The 23,379-nt window shown below is 56.1% G+C and overlaps 1 protein-coding gene across 2 annotated transcripts; it reads left to right on the top strand.

Annotated features, from left to right (window-relative positions):
• The first annotated feature begins 352 nt into the window (after window positions 1–352).
• Window positions 353–22,484, top strand: SLC41A1 (solute carrier family 41 member 1). 2 transcript variants are annotated; one of them, XM_081825117.1, is made up of 11 exons: window positions 353–371; window positions 2,968–4,011; window positions 11,302–11,409; window positions 12,523–12,594; window positions 13,244–13,388; window positions 13,514–13,660; window positions 14,260–14,407; window positions 15,241–15,320; window positions 16,214–16,348; window positions 16,666–16,814; window positions 19,996–22,484. In XM_081825117.1, the coding sequence occupies exons 2-11, from the start codon at window positions 3,637–3,639 to the stop codon at window positions 20,179–20,181; spliced, it is 1,545 nt and encodes a 514-aa protein (XP_081681243.1). In that variant the 5' UTR covers window positions 353–371; window positions 2,968–3,636; the 3' UTR covers window positions 20,182–22,484. The 2 variants fall into 2 exon arrangements, with proteins under 2 accessions (XP_081681243.1, XP_006737094.1); XM_006737031.3 differs by lacking the exon at window positions 353–371 and adding an exon at window positions 865–1,256.
• The last annotated feature ends 895 nt before the right edge of the window (window positions 22,485–23,379 follow it).

Below are 23,379 nucleotides of genomic sequence, written 5' to 3'. Positions count from 1 at the left end.
CCCAGGGAGGAAGTGGCAAAAGGCGAGATGGGAACACCCCTCTTTGATCCCACAAGGTGCGTCAGGGAAAGTTGGATTTCGTTTCGCCCGGGATGGAGACTTCTCTCCCCTATGCTGCCACCAAGATCAGTGGGTCAGAGGAAGCCAGGCTCCCCCCCACCCCCCGCCCCTCCCTCAGGTGGTGCCCGTGGGACCCCAGGCGCGAGTCTGACCTCTTTTCCCTCCCGCCCGCCCATCCCCACCCCTTCCAAAACTGGGACGTTATTAAGGCCGGTTCCGTCAGGGCTGAGCCATTTGCTTAGAGGAACGCGGGATCCGGAGGCAGCGCGAGGTGCTGAGCCAACAAGAGAGGGGCTGTGTCCAAGAACGAGGTGGGGACGGTTCTCTCCGGGTGCCGAGCGCGGGAAGGAGCACGGAGATGGCTGCTTGAGCCCGCGGGGTCAGAGGTGGGGGGCTCCGCACCGACGCTTCCCGGTCTTCCCGAAGGCCACAGGCTGGAGGAAACACTCAAGATGCGCGAGGAAACGCGCACAGGCGCACACGCCTTGGAAGGGCGAGGGGGGCTCCCGGCGCGGCGGGGCGGCCCCGGAGGAGGTGGCCCTGCGCCGCGAGCGCCGGGCAGCGGGAACCTCGGGTCGCCGGCCGCCGCGCGAGGGGACCCGCGAGCTCGCAGCACCGGCCGCCGGCCCGCAGCTCCCGTCACTCCTCGCACTGCGTTTCGCCGGCGCCCCGCCTCCCGGGCACAAAGCGAAGGAAAGGGGCTGGGCCGAGGCTGAGCCCGCCCCCCGCCCAGCCCCCGATTGGCCGCTGCCGTTGTCCATCCCGAACCTATTTTTGATGGAGGGGGGGTTGCCACCCAGTCTGCCCCAGATCACGTTTGCCACTAGCAGCCAACCAGTCGGGCCCAAGTCCGCGGGCAAGAAGCGATTGGGGGCGAGTGAGTTCAGCCCCGCGTTCCCCCCGCCCGGGTCCCCCCCGCCCGGGCCCGAGGCGGTATATCCTGCCCTCCCCGGTCACCTACCCCTCGTGGAAGCGGAGCGGCGGCCTCGCTGTAACGCAGAGGCGAAATGTAGCGAGCCGGGTGTCGCGGCTGGACGCTCGCCTTGGCCGGGGGTGCGGGGGAGGGGGGCACGCCGGGGGCCGAGGAGGACTGCCGAGGAGGAGTGATGAGAAGAGGGGGAACCCTGCACCCCCCGAGACCACGGGTCCCTGCTGCCACTCGCCAGGCGCCCCCCTTCCTCCCAAGCGAGAGGCAGGTCAGTCCTGGTGGGTCTGGGGCGGTGGGTGGCGGAGGGCGGGAGCCCTGGCGCGCAGCGCATTTGCTGAGTCTGAATGCGGGAGAGGCGGGGGAGGCCACCCAGTTTCTTCTCCCCCTCCCTGGGTTTGCAGATACTAAAACGGGTCTTTTTTGTTCCCTCCTCAGGGTATCCTGGTTCACTTTTGCTTCTTTCATCCGAGGGCCTTAGGCCCATCCGAAGTCTCTTTAGTGGAAGGAGTGGGGTGAGGGACTGGCTTCTCTTCCTGGGAGCCCCCCTTCAGTTTAGGTAGCCTGCCAGGAAGACAGGAGGAGGAGGGAGGGTCAAGTTCTAGCACACACTGCTGGCATAGGGACAGTGGACTCTCTCCTGCCCTGAGGGCAATTTCTGGATCTCTAGTGAGGGTCTTTGAGAGAACCACAGGACTGTGTTTAAGGAGATTGGAAAAGGGAATCTGGATGTGTGACTTGAGCCCATAGAAAGAGAAAACAGTTCCCATGGGTCAGTTACTGGAGTTTGAATCACCTTTTCCCAAACTGGAGTTGACTAATTGTGTGTGTCTGGAATACTTAAGTCCTTGGTCATCTTACCTAGGGAAATTCTCCTTAAATTTATTTTTCCTTGTAAGAACTGTTTTGGTGAAATGGGATAGAGTGGGGTCAGGGCCTGGGGATGCCTTAAACAAGAAAAGCGGGGCTGTTGCTGCTAGACGCTTGCATTTGGGAGCAAGTGCATTTTGGCTTATGCTGCTTTGTATTTTGTTTTGCTTTGCTTTACTTGTTTTTTTTTTTTTAGTTGCTGCTTTTGTTTTTTGTTTTTGCTTTTTAGAATTCCACTATATCCAACTCTCAGTAACCCTGGGGAACAGGGTGAACCTAGGGAGCTGCAGTGTTCGCATAATAACCAATAGCTTTACTCTCTTCCCCTTCAAACTGAGATAACTCTCTTGTCCTATCTGAAAAACCCACAGGGCCAGGAGCAGGGGGAGAGAAGTAGAGACAGAAGCCTGGATCCCAGTCAGCGTCTGAGCTTTTTGTAACACTGCTCACTCTCAAGGGCAGGAGTGGGTAGGCCTCTGGCTCTTGGCCTTGGTCTGGCAGCCTTGCCCCATGGCCCAGGGAGTCCTTCTAGTTTTGTTTTGTTCTGTTTTGTTTCCCCTCTCGGGGGCTAGGGCGTTTGTGGGTCTGGAGACTTGCATTTAATGATCAGATTCTCCCTGTTTATTTGTCTTGCCAAGCTGTCTTGTGACTATAAACAATCACTTTCGCAGCGGAGTGTCTGTGCTTTGTGGCAGGGAGCTTGTGACTGAATTTGTAACTGACCCCACTGGGAGACCACACTTAAATAACCCTGGGTTTTTAATGAGCGTTCAAGAAGGGATCTCCCCCAGGACATCCCTGTCCACCCCTGGTCACTGAGAAGACGATGTCAAGGTCTCCTGCGCCACACAGCCCCAATCCCCAGGCTGGCCCCAGCTCACGGCTGTTGACTACCGCGGTGATCCCTGTGGGGCGGTGGGCTGCCGGGTGGGAGGACGGCAGGGGTCGCGCCCGCTGGGCCTCCGGAGGTCACAGGGCAGGAATGGGTAGTGAAAAGAAGGAGGAAACGAGCAAACCCTTTATGCCTGCCTTGTGGGAAAGTTGTCCCGGTATGAGCTGTCCTTGGCCATGTCATAACATTCTCCTTTTTGTCTTCTTCCTTCCCACATCAGGTGTTCCACACAGATTCTCGTGACTTGAAGGACCAGGGATTTGGGGCGGGACAAGGTCTTCCCAGGAAGGAAATCTCTGGAGGAAAGGGGAAGGACAGCAGACAGTGCGCCGGGACAAGCGGAGCCGGAGGAGCTGTGGGAAGCTGAAGGAGCCCAGCCAGGGGCGCGGGCCCGAGCGGCAGCCCTAGGCCGAGGCTGCCTTCTGCAGGATTTGAACTCAAGCTACTTTTCATGAAAGAAGGGCCACCTCAGAGGGCGCCCCGGACTCGGCTGGGCTCTTCTACTCTGGATGCCCCCTGCTCTGAGGACCCTGCTGCTCAGAACCAAAGAAGATTAAGAGGCCAGATACACTTCCCCCCGGCCCCGCGCTGGCCGGCCGGAGTCAGGTCTCTGCTCGCCTAGTGGCTAGCTGCGGAGTCTGGTGGGGAGTCTCTAGCTTCCCTCCAGCTCGCGGCTTCAGTGCTTGATGGGGCTGCCTGTCGGGGGACCAGCGTTTGCTGCGCCTGGTAGGGCCGGAGAGCCGGGGGAAGAGGTCCCGCGGCGCCCAAGCCTGGGTTCACCCCAAGACTAAGTGCTTTCCCGACTTAGAGAGGGAGAGAGAGAAAGCAAGAAGAAAAAAAGAGAGGGAGAGAGAAAGGAAAGTTCCCCTTCCCCTCCTCCCTTCCCGTCATGTCCTCTAAGCCAGAGCCGAAGGACGCCCACCAGCTCAACGGGACTGGCCCTACTCCCTCGCCCTGCTCTTCAGATGGCCCCGGGCGAGAGCCCTTGGCCGGGACCTCAGAGTTCCTGGGGCCTGATGGGGCCGGGGTGGAGGTGGTGGTGATTGAGTCCCGGGCCAATGCCAAGGGGGTCCGGGAGGAGGACGCCCTGCTGGAGAACGGGAGTCAGAGCAATGAAAGTGATGACGTCAGCACGGACCGGGGGCCCGCACCGCCCTCCCCGCTCAAGGAGACCTCCTTTTCCATCGGGCTGCAAGTGCTGTTCCCCTTCCTCCTGGCAGGCTTTGGGACTGTGGCTGCTGGCATGGTGCTGGACATCGTGCAGGTAGGACCTGGGGAAGGCCGCTCTTGACCATGAGCCCGGGGCTACCTTTTCCTCCCGCGAAACCGACTCTTGGAGCTTTCTCTCCACCTCCCTGTGAGAAGCAGCTGCCGCTTCCTAGAACCGTTTCCCTTTGGATCACGTCCTCGACTTCTTCTGGGTCTAGTTACTTTCTATGGAAGCCTTGAGGAAGCCCAGTAGCCCTGAGGAGGTGGTCAGGACAGCATTGCTTAACAGAAGCAGAATCTGTTCCAGAGCTCAGGCTTGGAGGAGGAGAGATGGAACGAGGTATTTGCCTGCCATCCCTCCTGGGCGTTCCTCTTGAGTCCGGCTCTGTAGGGGAGACACTTAGATGGGACTCCTCTTTATGCTTTCTTTTCCCTTCACTTGGGGTTTGAAGGATACCCACAATAGAAAGCTCAGTTTCAGGTCTCCCCTCCATCCCCCTGCTGGGCAGGAATTTGTTCGGCTGCCAAGAGGGTCTCAAATTAAGTGGGAAAGTTCTTAAAGGCATTCTCTGTTGCTTATCTGCCTGGAACCTTGGCACGATCTCCTTGGGGAACGGAGGGGGGTTCATGCTATCTGATGCATGATTTGGGCAGGAAGTGGGGTGGGGCGTTGGCATGGCAAGACCTGGAAGTGCAAACTATGGGGTGTAAATGGGGACAGAATGTAACCAGGCCTGGGCAGAACTCTCTCTCCTCTTTGCTTCTTACCTGTATTTCATGAACTTGCCCTGGGCAAAGAGGGCTGCTTGTGGAGCTACTGGGTAGCGTTAAGGTTGGGAATTGGCAGGACCTGGAAGCTGAGAGCCAGGGATGTGCTATGTAACGTACTGCACGTTAGGACTCACCCAGAACCTTCAGGTCCAAGAGGTCCCAGTCTTGTTTCCTGGGAAAAGGTTTTGAAGTGCAGGAAGACAAGCCCAGTGGAGTTACCCCGGAGGCGGAGGCGCTAGGTTTATCAAAGTTAATCGTTAGCAGGTATCAAATTCCTGCTGTGTGCTGAGCTCTGTCCTAGGTACTTGGAGAAATACGAAGACCAGAGGAGATCTGGCCTTGGCCCTGGGGACCTCCCAGTCTGTCCCTAACCATGAAATCTCCCAGGAGGACATGGAACTCAGCATCCCCTCCCCGGTGCCAGGCCAGCCCTACAAAGGATACATGCAGTGATGCAGAGAGGCCTGCTGGTGGGTGGAGGTTACTAGGCCAGTGTCCCAGGGAACTGAGGGTGGTCGGTTCTAGGTGGTTCCATCAACAGTGTCCACCTGGACCACTTTGACTTGAGCCCTTAGGAGAAGCTTGTTGCTAATGAGGATGGTGTTTATGTCATGCCAAAGCGCCTCGTACTGCCTTCCCTCTCCCCTACCCTACTGTCTTCAGGGTTGTTCCTCATGGAGGTTGGGAAGCCAGCCTGGAGCTGGGAAGGAGGCTTTGGACTCCTCCCCCTAGTGGCTGCTTCACCTCCTAGGGCCGTGAGGGGGCCTAGTGGCAGGAGAAATAAGACTCTTCCATCTCTTCGCTGTGGTCTTGATTCTCATTCTTAAGAGTTTTTGGGTTCTGGTTTGGTACTTACAAAGAGGTATAGAGCCACGTTCCAGTTGTTTTATTTTCTGGATACTAATAACAGTAATAGGGAGCACTTGTTGGGCCCTTCTGGAGGTGGGCCCATGAGGTGGAAACCATAATCCTCTCCATTTTGTCTATAGGGAACCTTCGGCTTAGAGGGATTAGGTAACTTGTCCCTGGTCATCTTGACTCAGAGTCCGTGCCGTTAACCTCTATGGCCTACACCATGTCCATGGTTCACCAGTTGGTTAAAGACTTAGGCAGGAGTCTGCTCTCTGTGTCTTCCCTTGAAGAACAGGGTGGATCAGAATCTGGAACAATTGGAGTTATATTCTAAAGTGGACAAGAACAAAGGTCCTTAGCAGTCCCCCACCCCCACCCCTTTCCCACATACTCAGAGAATTCCAGAGCTGGAAGAGACTTCTGACATCTTGCCCCACCCCCACCCCGCACCCATGAGCCTGAGACATTGGTAGGGACCTTTGGAGCCTGCCCAACATGCCCACAGAGGACCAGCAATTGCCCTGAGTGTGGCACTTAGGCTCACCCCAGAGCTAGGGTCCATTGGATGTGGATGACAATGGTTGGTTTGTCCTTGTCCCCCTCCCCCAACCTTCCTGCCACAGCTGGGTTGAAGCAGGCCCTGCAGATGGCTACAGAGATATCAGGGTAGGAGGAGGGTGCAGAAAGACCAGGACATGGGACTACAGGGAGATTCTGATTCCATATCCAGGGAAGCAAAGGCCGGGGGGCCGGGGGAGGGGTGGCTGACAATCTCAGATTCAGGAAGAGCAGGATGATTTCTAGGGCTTCACACTTGCATCCTCCCTTCATAAGCTGAGCTGGCCTTCAGTGGGACAGAATCTGGGAGTGCCTAAAAGACTGGGGCCATCTGGAGGAGATGGCCATAGAGTGTCCCCAGCATCTCAGAGCAAATGAACAGAAGTCCGAGTTGGTGCGGATGTCTCCTTGGTCCAGGGCCCCCCCCCAACCCATCTTTCCCTACTACTGCAGAAGACTCAGTCTCTTTCTGGAAGGTCATTTCTGTTGCCTCTTATCTGCCCTCTCGCCCAGTCAACGTGCACAGCCAGCCTCGGCAGTGAGATAAGGGGCTGGTGTACTGGCCAAAAGTAGAAAAAGGATAAAGGGACAGCCATCTGCTCCAAAGTCCCACCGTGGCTGCAAGTTCCCATGATATTTAGGAAGGAAAGCAGGATTGGGCCCCATGTTGGGACTGGAGGGAGTTGAATATGGTTGGATACGGATCTACCACAGGTGCTCTGGGCCCCGCCCCCCAAGTCTGGTCCTAGGGCGTTGCATCCTGGCTGGGAGTGCCCGCCTGCCCCCGAAGTCACTCGCCTTTGCTGTCAGCCTTTTGAGGGATAGGGGAGATAGGAGGTGGTGGACCAACCTTTCCTGGAATTGCCAACTGTGTTAAGACAGGTATTATTTTAACTCACTACTCACTTGCTGAGGATCCCAAGAAAAGGAGACAACCCCCTCGCCCAAATACCTCCTCCTCCAGCTTCTCCGCCCTGCTGTGTATATGGAAGAGTCTACCAAGATGAAAGTGGAGGGGAGGGGAAAGAGGCATCCTCCCTGTCTGGCCTGCTCCCAGGGCTGCCAGCCCTCCTGGGCGGGACTCTCGGATCCCGTCCTCCTTGACCACTTCCTTTCTCACACTTTGTACAGCCCTGAATACCCAGGCGCTGCCCTGAGGCCCTCCTCCTTGGACACCTGGGATGCCTGCAGAGGGGGAAAGCCTCAGACAGGTGATCGGACTCAGTCCTCACCCCGAAAGCTCGACTCCAGCCCAGCCTCTGGGGTCCTCCCACAGCCTGGGGCTCAGAGCTTACCTCTAGGGATTTTCATCTTCTTAATGTCTTGATTCCAACTTTTCCTGGCTGTGACTTTCCTCCCTGCTTCTACCGTCTGGGGGCGGGGAAGGGTGGGGGAGGAGAGCTCAGGGCAGAATACTCGAAAGCAGGCAGGAGTCAGTATATGAGGCTGGAGGAGGTAAGGGATGGAAGAGGCAAGAGGGAAGGACGCGGGAGAGGTACCGGCTAGGCCGCTGAGGTACGAGATTTAGGGTGATCGCTTTGAATCAGGATGATTTTGGGGTGTGGGGGGAACAGTCTCATTTCTCACCTCCCGGGATAACAGAGCCCAATGAGCCCCCAACCGCAGCCCGTGTCAAGGACGGAGAAAGACAGGGGAGAGGAGCTGCATTTCTAAAAAGCAGTGCTGTCTGTGGACGCCCTCCCCCTGCCAAGTGGGGCAGTGCTTCCCTTTTTTATCCCCAGCAGAGCAGGAAGGCGTGGGTGCAGGCTTGGCTGACAGGTCTGACTTCGGGGGCAGGCGGGCACTCCCAGCCAGGATGAACAGGATGGGCCTGAATTAGGCCAAAGGAAGAAAGAGACACCGCCTGAGCTGCCTCTTTGAGAAGGTTCTGTGGGTGAAGAAAGTATGTGTGTAGGAATTGGCTACTCTGACCCACGTGCCGGCTCAGGGCGTTGCTGGGATTGCTGGTCAGGTGGTGTGAGATCCCAGGCTGAATTCTGTGTGGGCTGGGAAGACTTCTGCACAGGGGCTGGTACTGTGGTGGCTTGCTCCCCTTGCCTGTCTGTCTCTCAGCTCATCACCTCTGAAACCCTATACCTTCTTGGTCCTGCTAACGTGTGTGCTGGGAGGCAGAGGGCCCTGGGAGTGCTGAGAGGGGCTTAGCTGCGCTTCCTACATTCTTTTTCTTAAATAATCACAAAGACAAACAATGTTCCTTACAAACAATTTAGACAGTATTCCATGCATACACTTAACGTATCTCTTTCCAGGCTCCTTGACTCCGGGAGCCCATATACATTACCTACGCCGAGCCAAGGGAGGGGCAGATGGTCTGCAGTGAGGAGGGGATATGAGGCTGTGCTCTGAGAGAAGCTTTGAAAGCCCCCAGTCAGCCACCCTCATGAGGGGAGGGGAGCTGAGGGGAAGTCTTCCCCTCCTTGGAGCTGATTTAGGGGAGAAAGGATGAGGCACAGCCCCGTGTGGCCGGGCCTGCAGGGAACTGGAGCCCCAGTGGTAGGCACCAGCCGTGTCCGAGAGTAACAGTGCCCGAGTTCCTCCAGGCTGGATGGGGCTCGCTGGGGCTGCCTTCTCTCAGGGCACCTCGGGAGTGACAAGGGGTTCGCATCCTTCCAGCGTTTGCGAGGGCCTGCCTCTTCCTGCGGGTACCTCCAAGCTCGGCAACTTGCTGGGAAAGAGGGAGCAGGGCAGGGGGGACTCTTTCCCATCCTTAGTCTTAGAGAGGGGCTCCCCTAAAGAGAGTCCTAAGCCCTCCGCCTGTGAGGGGCCAGACCAGGAGCTCAGGTAAGCGTGTGCTCTAGGCCTAAGGAGAGGCGCCCTTCCCCCAGAGTCCTGGTATGGACTTCTCCCCACCACACACGCACACAAACAAAATGCATTTCTCTTTTTCTGACAGGAAAAGAGAAATCCTTACCTTATAGGCCCTCCTGGTGTCCAGCCTCCCCAGGTCTCTGGCCCTAGCCCTGGCCCCCTCTGATACTCCTTGCTCATCTTGTATTATTATTATTATTATTATTATTATGTTAAAAAAACACATAACAAAATGTATCACCTTACCCATTTTTAAATGTACAGTTTGGTAGTTGTTATATTACATTGTTGTGCAACAGCTCTGAAACTTTTCATCTTGCAAAACTGAAACTCTAAGCACTAAATCCCCTTCCAGCCCCTGGCAACCGACCATTCTACTTTTTATTTCTATGAATTTGACGACTTTAGATACTTTATATAAGTGGAATCATACAGTATTTGTCTTCTCGTGACTGGCTTCTTTCACTTTAGTATAATGTCCTTAAGGTTTATCCATGTCGTAGCACAGGTCAGAACGTCCTTCCTTTTGAAGGATGAATACCATTCCATTGGACGTATACACCTTTCGTGTGTCCATTCATCCATCGGTGGACACCTCGGTTGCTTATACCTCTCGGCCATTGTGAGTAATGCTGCTAGGAACGTGGGTGAGCAAATATCTCTTCAAGACTCTGCTTTTGCTTCTTTGGGATATATACCCAGCAGTGAGATTGCTGGCTCATATGGTAGTTCTATTTTTAGTTTTGGGGGGACCCTCCCTACTGTTTTCCATAGGCAATGGAGCGTTCTCTGGCCCCACCAATAGTGTACAAGGGTTCGGGTGTCTCCACGCCCTTGCCAACACTTGTTGCTTTCTGGGGTATCTTCGTAGTAGCCATCTTGATGGGCATAAGGTGATAAATCTCATTGTGGGTTTGATTTGCAGCCGTCCTCCTTCTTAACTATGGAGTGTCAATGCTGGAACTGCCTTTAGAGACCCTCCGACGTGGCCCCTGAATTGTACATTTTACAGTCGGGAGCTTGAGGCCCCCGTAGTGTGTCTGAGGTCCCCAGGCTCATCCGGGGACCAGCTGGGGAGGACGCTGGGGAGGTAGCATGAGGCCCATCCCTGTGGTCTCTGTAGGAGACCCAAGGCTCTCAGTCCGGTGTCCTCACACCTACAGCGCTCTGCCTCCTGACCATGACCCCCTCGTCAACCTCCATATGCCCGTCTGGCCACCTGCCCCCTCCTCCCTCTCCAAACCATTCCTAAAACAAATAAAGAACAAATAAAGGAACCCATGTGGCAGGGAGACGCAAACCCAGGCTTTTTTGCCAGTCTTCGATTTCACTTGCAATTAAAGTAGCTTTCAAATAGCCAATCCTGGCTCCTTGGTTTTTCCCACTTAGCACGAACAAGCATAGTGCCCTCTGAAATTCATTTTCCTCATTCACAAAATGGGGATAAAGATAGCCCCCACCTGAGTGGACTGTTGATCGGTCGAAATGAGAAACTGTACAACGTAGAGTGCTTACAAGCAGCCTAGCACGCAGTCGGCACCGAAGAGCTCTTGGCTGAAGGAGCTGGTGGGAGAGCCAAACCCGATAGGCCCGGGACTAGAACCCATGTCTCCTGACCCCTAGTCCATTGCTCTTCCTGCAGGGGATATATCCTGCAGTGAGTATATATCCCCCTCGCCTCTCCTGAGAGCCTGGGGGAGGTATGTGGGGTGAGGGACTGCAGAGGAGACATAAAAAGCCTCTTGCAAACCAGCACGCAGAGGTTTGGGGGCCCTGGTGTTAATTCAGAGCCTATTGAGGAGGAGAGTTGCTGTGGCTGAGGCCCAAAGCCCTTGGACACAGAAACCAAACAAACTCTAATCTCCTCAGTCCCAGCCCCATGGAGCCCAGCTCTCAACAGCTGAGACAACACCACCCAAGGTTGAGGCCACGGAGAAACTGGACTGAAGGCAAAGAGGTTGGGGATTGCTATTTGAGGGGGGATCACAAAGGAGTTCTGGCGTGTAAGCCAGCCTGGGGTGACAGCCGTGTGGGCCCTCACCTCCTGTCCCTCACCTCCAGAAAGCAGGCAGGGGGAGTGAAGCCAGGCTGGGGTCTCCTGCCTGGATGAGCCCCTCCATGTCTCCCCATTTCTGGGTGGCAGGAAGGGGGGACTGTGTTGTTGGAGCACCATGGTCTTGGTTTGGGTCCAGGGTTCTTGGAGAAAAGGCGGCTGGCGTGCTCACGCCCTGCTGATTCCACTTCCTCCTCAAGCCTCTGATCCCAGACTCCCTGTTCAACCTGATGCCAGCCGTTTGGGGCACTGAAATTCCTGGGTTCTGTTTTCACCTTGTAGCACTGGGAAGTCTTCCAGAAGGTGACAGAGGTCTTCATCCTGGTGCCTGCGCTGCTGGGGCTTAAGGGGAACCTGGAAATGACCCTGGCATCGAGGCTGTCCACTGCAGTGAGTGTCCTGGCGGGGAAGCATGGGACACACAGAAGACTTGGGGCAGCACAGAACCAGACTGAGAGATCACTGCAGGCCTTTCCCAAGCGCCCAGGCCTGGAGTGTGGGGCTGGGGTGGGAAGGTGTAGGGAGATTCCAGCCTGGGTGTCCTGCTCCTGGGCAGGGGCTCCCTGCCCAGAGTGGTTCCCAGGCTCGGTTTCTGGATGTCCCAGCCGTCCCTGGACTCTTGCCTCACCCCCTGCTCCGCAACCCACCTCGTGACTGTTTATGCAGCTTTGACAGGCAAGCATCATGCTGGGCCCTCCACCTGCACAGACGGGGGCCTCCTCTGATCTCCAGCCCTACTCTGCAGCTGGGCAGGAGCAGAGCCAGGCCTTCCCAACCCCCCGTCCACCCCCTTCCCTTTCCCTCATGGCAGCTTACTCTTCATTAAGGGAATAGACAGCAAGGGGGCTGCTTATCACTCTCCCTGCCCACAGCCCTGTAGATCGGCCATGATGGCCCAGAGACTGAACCGGATACAGGGCCATGGGGTGGGAGGTGGGAAGCAATAAAACTCGGGAGGCCAGGGGAGCCGGGTGGCAGGGATGGCCCCTGTGGCTACAAGTCTAGAGAAGGCCACAGAGAGAGTGGCAGCCTGCCCACCCTGCCTGACTTCCGGCCTACTCCTGTGCCACCTCATTCTTCCCAAACCCTGTGGCAGCCTCAGTCCCACACCAGCAGCTGACCTTTCCTGCCCTAGAATGGGAAGCTGGCTTCAGAGCCAGCGATCGGGTCCCTCTGACCCATGTGGAAATGGGCTTCCCAGATGAGCAGCCCACGGGACGGAATCTGCCTCTGCTCAGCAGTTGTCCTAAGAAGAGGAGAAGAGAGGGGGCTGGCTTGGGAGCCCCCTTTCCGCCCCCGCCCAGCTGCAGGAGCTCAGGCTCTTTAGCTCCTTCCTTCTTCCGGCCCCCTTGATGCTGCTTCACTTTCCCTGGGGGTTATGTCCCAGTCCCAGCGTCTTAGACCCCATTCACTGCCTCCTGATCCAGGCAGGGTCCTAACAGATGGAGCCGCAGGCCTTTCCCAGCCTGGAGCTCCAGCCCCCCCCTCCCCTCCCTCTCCCAGGCCAACATTGGGCACATGGACACACCCAAGGAGCTCTGGCGGATGATCACTGGGAACATGGCCCTCATCCAGGTAAGAAAGCAGAGACCAGAGAGGGTGGGCTAAGCTTCCCCCTTAGTCAGGAATCTGAAAGACTGAGTTCAGCCCCAGCCAGCTTGTGAGCGAGGCGCCAGCATCCTGCCGAGCTGGCCTGTCCCGAAGCAGCCCTAGGAGGTGACCAAGTTTCCCAGGCAAGCGGCCAACACGGGGAGGGCCCCAGCAGGTCCCACGTCAGTTCTCGGCTTGCAGGGGTCCACTGGGCTCAAGTTCCCACGAATCGGACTCGGGAGGGCTGACCTGTCCTCGGCCACTGTTGTCCCATCTCCGTGTGAGGCGACATGGGTTCCAGACTGGGAGTCTTCCCCTCGAGTCCCAGGCCTTGTCTCCTGACTGAAGGCTCAGGCTCTGCTGATTCTCACCCCAATCCCCAGAGGGGATGACTGGCTCCTTCGGCCAGTAACATGTCCTGGGCTCCTGCGGGGTACGCTGCCCAGGACCAGTGTCTGGTGTGAAACTAAATAAATAAAGACACCATTCCAGCCTGGGGGGACTGCACAGTCCAGCCCAGCCTGCCTCCGGGGGCTGCAGAGAGCCGGGAAGAGGGCCGGCCCAGCGCTCGGGCCACCCCCGCTAGGAACCCCGCTGCCCCCAGGCTCTCTTGAGTTAAGCACCCCCGCCTCAGGTGCAGGCCACGGTCGTGGGCTTCCTGGCGTCCATCGCAGCCGTCGTCTTTGGCTGGATCCCTGACGGCCACTTCAGTATCCCGCACGCCTTCCTGCTCTGTGCTGGCAGCGTGGCCACGGCCTTCATTGCCTCCCTGGTGTTGGGTAAGGAAGGGAGGGCCAGGCGGGGGAGGGGAGGCCCGGGCCTGGCACCTGCAGTCTCTCCTTTTGTTTGTTGACGCCCCTTTTATCTCTCCTCACCCCGCCCGGCCCCTCCCTTTCCTCCCCAGGTATGATCATGATTGGAGTCATCATTGGCTCTCGAAAGATGGGAATCAACCCAGACAACGTGGCCACGCCCATTGCTGCCAGCCTGGGTGACCTCATCACCTTGGCACTGCTCTCAGGCATCAGCTGGGGACTCTACCTGGAGCGGGGTGAGGCTGAGGCCACTGAGGGTGTGACCAGGGTGGACCCCCAGGTGGGATTTGGGAGAGACAGCAGTGGGTTTGCAGAGGTGTAAGGATTTCTCCTATGCTCTTAACCGTGTGGTTGGAGCGCAGTTTTGTACCAACTCCCCCTCTGCCCCTGAGCTTGGCTCAAAGTCACGCAAGGCAGCAGGGGCACAGGGGAAAGTATCTGAGAAATATATTCCTGCCTGGTCCTGTGGACTCCTACTTGCCTGGGAGGAGTAAAGGTGAAAGGCTGAAGGAGAGGAGCTGAAGCCTGGAATCTGCTTGCCGCATGGGGGGTGGGGAGACAGGGATTTCTGGGGCTCCAAGCAAGGAACGTTAGAAGCTGGTCTCTGCCCCTGATTAGCCCCAGGCCTGGGAAGCTCTCAGCTTGGTTTCCTCATCTACACAAAGGACAAGGCTGCCCGCCCCCCCTCTCCTGGGCTTGCCAGGAGGATTGATGATCCAGGCACCTGGTGTGGGGTTCCTGCTGATCTGCCAGCATGGTGGCCAGGGCCGAACCGGGGGAGGCCTGAGCCGGGCGCCGCAGTGCTCACCTCCCTGTCGTCTCTGCCTCCCCTCAGATGACTGGCAATACATCTACCCCCTGGTGTGCGCCTTCTTCGTGGCCCTGCTGCCTGTCTGGGTGGTGCTGGCCCGACGGAGCCCAGCCACAAGGGAGGTGTTGTACTCGGGCTGGGAGCCTGTCATCATTGCCATGGCCATCAGTAGGTAGGCTTGGGCCCTTGGGACACACCCTCACCCCCTTCTCACCCCGCCACAGCCTCCCTATTGAGCCCCGGAGACGGGAAATGTGGTACAGAGCCTAGAAACGCCTTCCAGAGTGTATCCGCTCCATGTCCTTCTGTCACATGTGACAGAACCATCTGACGTGGGTTTCCTTGAAAAGCAGAATGCACTGGCTTAGGGCACGAAAACGGCACAGCTGGATTCAGGGGCATCAGGGCTGCGATGTTCTGTATCTCTCGGCTCTGCTTTTCCGGGTAATGGCCTGTGGCTCCAGGTTCATACTAACTCCGGGGGGAAGAAGTTCACAGTTCCACAGAGTCCCGTCAGAGAATTGCACTGGCTCTCATCCATTCACATGGCTATCCCTGACTCACTGCGGCCTCGGGGAAGTGGTGCTCTGATTGGATAGGGCTGGGGCCTAGCCATCCTTGGAGCAATGTCACCTGACTGAGTTTGAGAGAGGTAGTTCCTGGGGAAGAGCCCAGTGCTGTTACCACAAGGGGAAATAAATACTGAGTGGGCAGAACAGCGGTCCTCGTGGGCTGCTCGCCCTGAGCTCCTCTAGCCAACGGGGAGGGGTGGGGGCAGGTACAGGAGGCAGGGGCCTAACCCCATGCCACCAGCTTGCTCTGGGGAGCGCTGTGCCAAGTCTCAATATTATAAGCAGCAACTGGTTCTGGCAAAGGAGGGAAGGACTAGGGGACAAGGGACCCCTAGGAGCCCCTTGCTCCCCAAGGCCAGATGGGCCTGTCATCCCCAGAACTGGAATACAACCTGTCGGTGATCTTTGTGTCACTTTGTCTTTGTCTGTGTAGTGTGGGAGGCCTCATCTTGGACAAGACTGTCTCCGACCCCAACTTCGCAGGGATGGCTGTCTTCACGCCTGTGATTAATGGTGAGGTCTTGGCATCAGCTGCCGGGGGAAAGGAGAGGGGCAGGAGAAAAGGACGTGGGGCCTTTGTATCAGTCAGGACTCCGGCAGCAAGAGCATCCGGCTCAGACAGTTCAGGACTTTATCAAAGGGGCTGCTCACAGAGCGGGGAGCCGGGGAGGGACCCAGAGATTAGCAACAACCGGAAGCCCTCGTCCTCCAGCGTCAAGAGGAGAAAATAACGTTAGAGGAGCCTAGAGAGAACACTCCTCTGCCCCCGACAGGGGTAAGCCACTGCCAAAAAGAGAGGGATAAGGAAAAAAAATACCTGAGCTCTCTCTCCTTCCACCCTCTCTGAGTGTGCCCTGCTGGCTCCTGTTGAAACCCGATGAGGAGCAGCCAGCAGCAGAGCATGGGTGATGCGGTCTGTAGGTCAGGCTCTCAGAGCTCAAGGCAAGGCTGCGAAGAGCAGGGAAGAGGTCGAGGTCGGGGGTGGGAGGGTAAACAACAACAAGCACGGTTCCTAGGAGAGGCACCGGAGTCCAGAGCTCAAACCCGACACTTGAACTTGGCTCCTAGAACGAGCACAGGAGCCTGGGTCTGCTCAGAGCTGTGGAGAGAGGCTGGGCAGGGCAAGGCCTTGTCGCCCTGGTTGTGTGGGACGGCAGGGGCACAGGCTGCCTACGTGTGCAGATCGGCTGTGCCCCTTCCTGCACGCTCAGCCCCCCTAGGGGCACGTGGGATGGCCACGGCTCCATAGACCGGAGGGTGGAAGCAACCTGGAAGACTTCTGCGGGGGGGCGGGTTGTCTTCGTCTTCCTTCTTGGAGTCTCACTCTTCTCCTGGGGGCTGGTGAACGTGTCGCGCCCTCCCCACGCCTCCCTCTGCCCCATCTCAGCGCTTCTGTCGCCCTACAGGTGTTGGGGGCAATCTGGTAGCAGTGCAAGCCAGTCGCATTTCCACCTTCCTGCACATGAATGGGATGCCAGGGGAGAACTCTGAGCAAGCCCCTCGCCGCTGCCCCAGTCCTTGTACCACCTTCTTCAGTCCTGGTAATGACAGAGTCCCGGCCTCCTGGTCTGTTCCAGCCCCGGAGGGGGGAGGGGGCCAACAATGAGGGGACCTCCCCTCAGAAACAGCTGGGCCCTGGCTGGGCCACAGCAGCTCTCTGGAGAGCAGATCCCAGGCAGGAAGCCTGTCCTTTCCGCGGACGCCATGGGGGCTGGGGACCTTGGGGTGGAGCGGTAGAGACCATCAGCCCCCTGCCGGCCTGGGGTGGAGCGGGGCACCTCTGGCCTGAAAGGCCTTCTGGGGCCAGGGCTCCTCCTCCTCACTCCCCCCCACCCCCCGCTCTCTCCCCTGGTCCCAGATGTGAATTCTCGCTCGGCCCGAGTCCTCTTCCTCCTTGTGGTTCCAGGACACCTGGTGTTCCTCTACACCATCAGCTGTTTGCAGGGCGGGCACACCACGCTCACGTTCATCTTCATCCTCTTCTACATGACAGCCGCACTGCTCCAGGTACGGGCAGGCAGGAGCGCGGGGAGGGCCTGCCGCACCCTCTGCCGCCTCTCGTTCTGGGACTGGGTGGCCAAGAAACACGGGACAGGGGCTCTGGAGAACAGGCCGTGGTTCCGGCAGAGTCACCAACGTGCTGTGTGACTCTGGCCCAGTTGCTTTACTTCTCTGAGCCTCCGGGATGCATTTGCGATTTGAGAGGAATGGCCCCAACGTGGTGGTTTGTAGGCAGGTGGTGGTTGTAGGGTGCTGGGCAGGTGGGCCTGGGGGGCACCCCCACTGGCCTGGCCACAGAGCTCCTCTCGGGTGTTTTGCATGCTGGGGCTTCCTTCGGAAATGTCATTTGAATGAAGGGTTTCACAACTTAAAAAAGTGTCAAAACCACCACACTAGGTCATCTGGAGGATCCTGTCCAGCCTTGCCGTTCCGTGATACAATGCACTCTCTCCCTTGTAGTGTTAACCCATTTTTTTTTTCATCTTTTTATTTTAAAAGAATTATACATTCACAAGAAGTTGCATAATTTATGTACACAGAGGTCCCATGTACTCTTCAGCCGGTTTCCCCCACCAGTAACATCTCACGTAACTCAGTACAATCACAAAACCAACCAGTCAGCGTCGGAACAATCCACAGGGCTTACTCCAATTACACCAGTTTTACACACACCCATGTGTGTGTGCGTGTGCGTGTGTGTGTGTGTATGTAATTCTGTGCGGTTCTGTCCCGTGTCGATCCGCCCATCCAGCACCACAGTCAAGACACAGAACTGTCCCCTCCTCATGAGCCCTCCTCCCACGCTCCCCTTGGAGGCACACTCGCCCTATCAGACATTGTCAATTTCCATAGACTTGACTTTTGAGTGGTAATAACAGTTCCATCGTTCAAAACTTTTTAAAGGTTCACAGTGAAAGCTCTTCTTTCCCGCCCTCTTTCTGCCACCCAGCCTCTTCCTCCCGGCCGTCCATGTAGTCCATGTCTTGTATATCCTTCAAGCCTCTTCTATATTTATTCAAGCAAACATAAAATTTTTCTTGTTTTCCTTTTTTTTACACGCATGTAGCATACTCTACACACTGTCCACGCCCTGTGTTTTCACAGCACAGTTTATCTTAGAGATCATTCCACATCTGTACATAAAGAGAAGAGCACCCTGACTTGTTACGGTTGCGTTCTTCTACCCTGTAGATGTACCTAATTTCATTTAACCAGTCCCCTCTGGGTGACCACTCGTCCTCCAGCCTCTCACCCCAAACCTTAAAAAGGCTGTGTGTTGGGACGTCTTGGCGAGGGCTGGGCCGAGAACCAGCCACATGCTCTTGCCCTGCTGCGCACTCCCCTGCACAGAGGAGTTAAGCGCCCTCGGTGGGGAAAGCGGAGGCGGGGATGCCGAGGGCCTACGGCTGGGGCTTAGCCCTGGGCTCCCCCTCTCATGTCTGCGGTCTTCTCTAGGCCTGCGGCAGGCCAGGGCAGGGCACTGAGTGCCCTGGAGAGGTTCTTCCCGATCGCTTTGCTCCCTCCGGCTCAGCCAGGTGTCCCTGGGACGAGGCTGCAATGAGGGGAGAGCTGCTGCCATGCTCTTCCTGGAGCATGGCCCAAAGTCCTCCGGGCCACACTCTTTGTGTGGGACTCTTCTGCAGCTGCTGGAAAGGGCGCAAAGCGATGGGGGGCTGGCCCTCACGCAGGGCCGGGGACAGGCCATGGGAGGAGCACCAGGCAGCTGCGTGCAAGGCAGGGGCAGCATGAAGGGTGCTGGAACCAGAGTCTCTGGTGGCCTCGGGGAGAAGACAGGAGAACCACCAAGCTGGCCTAAAACTAGGTATCAGTTCTGGCTTCAGGATCCCCCAAGGTCTCCATTTCCTGCATCTGAGCCTCTTCGGGCAGAATTTACATACCAGTTTTTGCAAAGTACAGTCAAGAGTAAAACCTCCCTCCCAAATGACTGTGTTGGAGATTTACCGGTAGAAAGCATTTCATTCTCACGCAGATGCGGTCATTTAGGGAGCCCAGATGTCAGGACTGGTGCTGAGTGTAGAGAAGATGCAGGCCTGCCCACTCTCCCCTGGTATTCCAGATCAAGTGCTTTGCCAACTTCAAAGTGTATGTGAGTCTTGCTAAAGTGCAGATTCTGATTTGGGAGATCAAGAGCAGGACTTGAAATTCTGCATTTCCTTTTTTTTTTTTTTTTTTAACAATTTCATTCATTTATTTGAGAGACACACAGAGAGAGAGGGTGAGCATGAGCTGGGGAGGAGCAGAGGAAGAGGGAGAAGCAGACTCCCCACCCAGCAGGGAGCCCAGCACGGGGCTCGATCTCGGGACTCCAGGATCATGACCTGAGCTGAAGGCAGAGGTCCAACCGACCGAGCCACCCAGGCGCCCCGAGATTCTGCATTTCTAACGCACTTCCAGCTGTTGTTGATGCCACTGGTCCTGCACCCACTAGCAAAGGGCTAATCGAGATCATTCTTGATCTGTAGACATGGAAGGGAAGGAAGGGCACAGATAAAGCAGCAGATAATCCAAAATGTCTTTTGCATTGATATGCACTCTCTGCTTTCTATTCGGCTGACTTACTTGTAATTCTATTTTGCTAGGGCTCATGTTAAACTAGACTTGCATTGTTTGAGCCCACAACAGCAGAATGGAAAGGGTCAGGAGGAAGCTAGCTTGGGATAATCGACTGTTACTCAGACAACTGTGCCGGCAGCAGCCTCAAACACTGTCCTTATTCCGCTCTGCTCCGAGGAGAAATCCCTGTGTGAAAAGCAAGCTCCAGGCCCCAGCCCCCTGCCAGGCTCCTGGAGAGGCCCACATGGCAGGCACTGGAGTGACCCAAGAATAGGATGACCCAGAATTAGAGGCAAGAGGGCTGAATTGCTGCAGTAAGTAGGACTTAGATTAGGTAGTCCCTCGCTTGGTCAATTTGGGAGCAGAATGTAATGCTGTTGGGGGAGGTCCTGGGGAGTAGCAGCAGCATGCTCCGCAAAGGGCTCATGGGACGCTGATGGTCCGCTCCAGGCGGTGACTGTGCAGTAGAGGAACATAAAGGGGTGGCTGGGGTGGCAAGATGAACCACCGCAGCGTATTCCCCAGGGATACAATGAATGTGCTCTATCCTGTGGCCTCTGGCTCCCCCTGGTGAGAGGGGAAGGCTATAGGCCGGGCCCTTCTGTCTCCCCAGGTGCTGATTCTCCTGTACATCGCAGACTGGATGGTGCACTGGATGTGGGGCCGGGGCCTGGACCCGGACAACTTCTCCATCCCGTACTTGACCGCTCTGGGGGACCTGCTTGGCACGGGGCTCCTAGCACTCAGCTTCCATGTCCTCTGGCTCATTGGGGACCGAGACACAGATGTCGGGGACTAGCCTGGTCACTCAACCTTTCCCCCTACCCCCTGCACTTTCTGTTCGAATTTTTTCTTTCGTTCTCCTTCCCCCACCCCACTCCACACTCCCACCTCTTTCTAGGACTTCACTTTGATACTGAATTCTCATTATTTTCAATGGGAATTTTTATACATTGAGCCAAGTTTATATAGCAAGAATTCCAACAGGACAGATGAACTGAGATAAGCAGTACAAGTAGATTTTTTGAGACAATCACCAAGTGCAATTTCATGGTGGGTGCCTCCAGGTGGGTTGGGGCAGGGGTTTCCATCTAGGATCTGGGGACGTTTGGTTTAGCTTTAGCAAACTCAGTCATGGCCCTAATGAGAAACCCTTTGTGAGTGGGTTCTGGTTTTTTTGGGTTTGTTTTTGTTTTCTCTTTTTTTTTTTCTTTTTGATTGAACAGAGAGATGAGTATCATTTCCCTCCCCCATCCCCCTAAAACACACACACTTTTTTCTAAAAATGGACCAACTTCAAAGCACTAGTAAGAAGATAGCTGCTTCTGTTCCCCTGTAACCCTAGCCCTATCCTCGGCCCTCTGTCCCAAAAAACAGTGAGGTGGACTAACCATTCAAATTGTATACACATCCCTTACCCAATTGCCTGATAAACACCACCAACCCCTCCCTTTGATCTTTTTCCCATTGATCGTCACATCTGGGAAGAAATGAGCAGGAGCCTGGTCTCTGTTGACCCATGTCCACCAATAGGTTTAACAAGATCTACATCCTCCCTGGGCCCAGAGGACCGATTATCTCTGTTCAATCTTCGTGTCTCATTGCCTCTCAATACCACCTTTCCCAGAGCTTGCCAGGTTGGGTTCCGAGATTAGGGACAGGGAGCGAGTACGTGGAGGATGGCTGGGAGGCAGAGGGCAACCAGGGGTGTTTCGCTGCCACCAAGGACATTTTATGTGGTCACTTTAGTCTCCGTCACTTCCTGAGATCACTCCCGCTGCCGCGCTGTGGACGGCAGGTTTCCTCTGTCTTGGCTTCTGCCCTCATTCACCCATTCAACAAATAGACCGCCTCCCCAAGAGGGGCTCTTGTGCAGGCATGGTCTGAAGCTTCCCCTGAGCAGTTGTGACGGTGCCTACCGCGTGGTAGGTACCGTGCCAGTGGCCAGGGAAACAGCTCTCCGCTCAGCTCCTTCCCCAGATACAAAGGCCTTGCGCCCCTTCCGACCTGACGGAGAAAGTTGCCTGGCTAGAAGTGTCTGCGTCATCAGGCCGGGTTCTGCCTCGCAATCTCAGCTCTGTGCGGTGCCGACCCCAGCCAGAGCCCCCAGCCCTGTCGCTCCAGCAGCAGTTCATTTCCCTGAACTACACTTCCGCACCTTTTCTTCCCTCCATCTCTCCCCACCAGCCACCCGAAAGAGGATTCAGACCTAGTAGGCTGGACGTCTCCGGCTGCCGGGCTCTTCTCTGCCCAGTGCAAGCTCCGGGGAACACTGGAGCCTCTGCATCCGTCCCGCGCCCCGCCCCCCGCCCCCGTTGCTCTGACCAGATCAGAAATCTGTCCACACTCGCATGTGTGCCAATCTGAGCGTTCGGATGCAGGTTTTTTCCTAGCCTCTCCACGCACGGCCTCCCCATCGACCCTCCTCTCTGTAGTGGAAAGGGCCCACCTCCAGGGGCAGGCTAGGCAGTGACCCTCGCTCCTCCCAGCCCCACGCCTCATCCTGAGACCTTGGCTGGGACCTCCAGAGACTCCACCCACGCCACCTTCTGGAGTCTTCGAATTGGCAGGAATGGTAGAGGCTATGTAGTTGGGGCCGGGGCTGGCAGAGTTCATTAACACCAGCCCAGGCTTGTTTCTGCTCTTCCCTCAGGCCCTCTTTCAGCTTGCCCTCCACCTCCCAACACATCTGCACACACACACTCTTCTTGTACAGGCACCGAAACCAGCGCCCCTGCCCCTGAGGCTGTGCCCCCCTGTGTTCTCCTGGAGACCTGGAGCCTCCTCCGTTGCTGAAAAAACAGGAAGGCGGGCGTGCCCCAAGCCCCGAGCGTGTGAGCAGAGGGAGGACCACGGGGTGAGAGGGAAAGAAAATGAAGTGGACTTTCACGGAAGATTCATTTCTTTTCCCCTCTCCCCGATTGCACAGACTGCATGTACTTTTGGCCTGGCTGCAAGGAGCAACATTGGTTTACTCTTGTATCCTTAAAAAGTTACAGAACTGTGTCTTAAGAGAATTATTTATAGTTACTATAACTGAATTGACAAATGTCAACGTAACTGATAAATTATATTTGGTAAAATAAAGAGGACGTTTATTTAGGTGGTTGCTGGTTCCTGTGTGTCTCACCCAAAAGCAGCCTCGGTGGTTCTGCATCCCTCTGGAGTCCCACCTCCTCCTCACTCAGAAGTGGAAAGGGGCCAGAGCAAGACCAGAAAGGAAACAGCTCTTAAATAGAGATGTGTGATAAAAAACAACAACAACAACACACATCAGTCATTTGTTGAGCAACAATGAGTGGTGCCCTGGGACATGGGCCAGAAGCTAGTGTGGTGTCCTTGCCTTCTGCACATTGAGCCCGCCTCGGTCGGGGTACTGTGCTGAGAGGCGCAAGCATCTGTGGGGTAAGATTCCTTCCCTGCAGAGGCTTGCCATCTGGTTGGGTTAAAACTATAACAGCTCTGATTTGTCAAGTACTTATGGGGACATGCCTTCACTGTGCTCAGCCCTGTAAGCCCTTAGAAATTTACAATGACTTACAAAAGGTTTGGAGTCAGACGGGCCTCGGGGCTCAGATCCCAGATCTTCTGCTTGCCCTCGTGTGATGTTAGGGAATCCTGTACCCTCTCTGAGCCTGGCTTTCCTTATCTGCACTAATACCTCTTTCCTACAATTGCTAGGAGACTTCAGCGAGGGAATGCACATAAAGCACCAAGGTCTGTGCCTAGCACCCACTAAACCCCAAGATACTAGTCCATATTTAAAGGGTCGGGGATCGGTCAATGACAAGGCAATGTCGATATGATGACCATAGGGGTACACGGAGGGTGGCTAGGGGAGCAGGCAGATGGAAAAGACACCTAACCCAGTCTTGAGGGTCAGGGAAGTCTGGGAAGAAGCCAAGGGGAATAGGAGTTAGCAGAGAGTGGAAAGAGAAAGGCATCTTGCAGAGGAAACAATATGCTAAGCAGGGAAAGGAGCCTGGAGCTTTGGGGA

Source organism: Leptonychotes weddellii, chromosome 6, assembly GCF_054177405.1.
Source record: "Leptonychotes weddellii isolate Sample4059 chromosome 6, ASM5417740v2, whole genome shotgun sequence".
NCBI classification, from domain to species: Eukaryota; Metazoa; Chordata; class Mammalia; order Carnivora; family Phocidae; genus Leptonychotes; species Leptonychotes weddellii.
The sequence above is the reverse complement of the archived record's forward strand: the minus strand, read 5'-3'. Positions and strand labels throughout refer to the sequence as shown.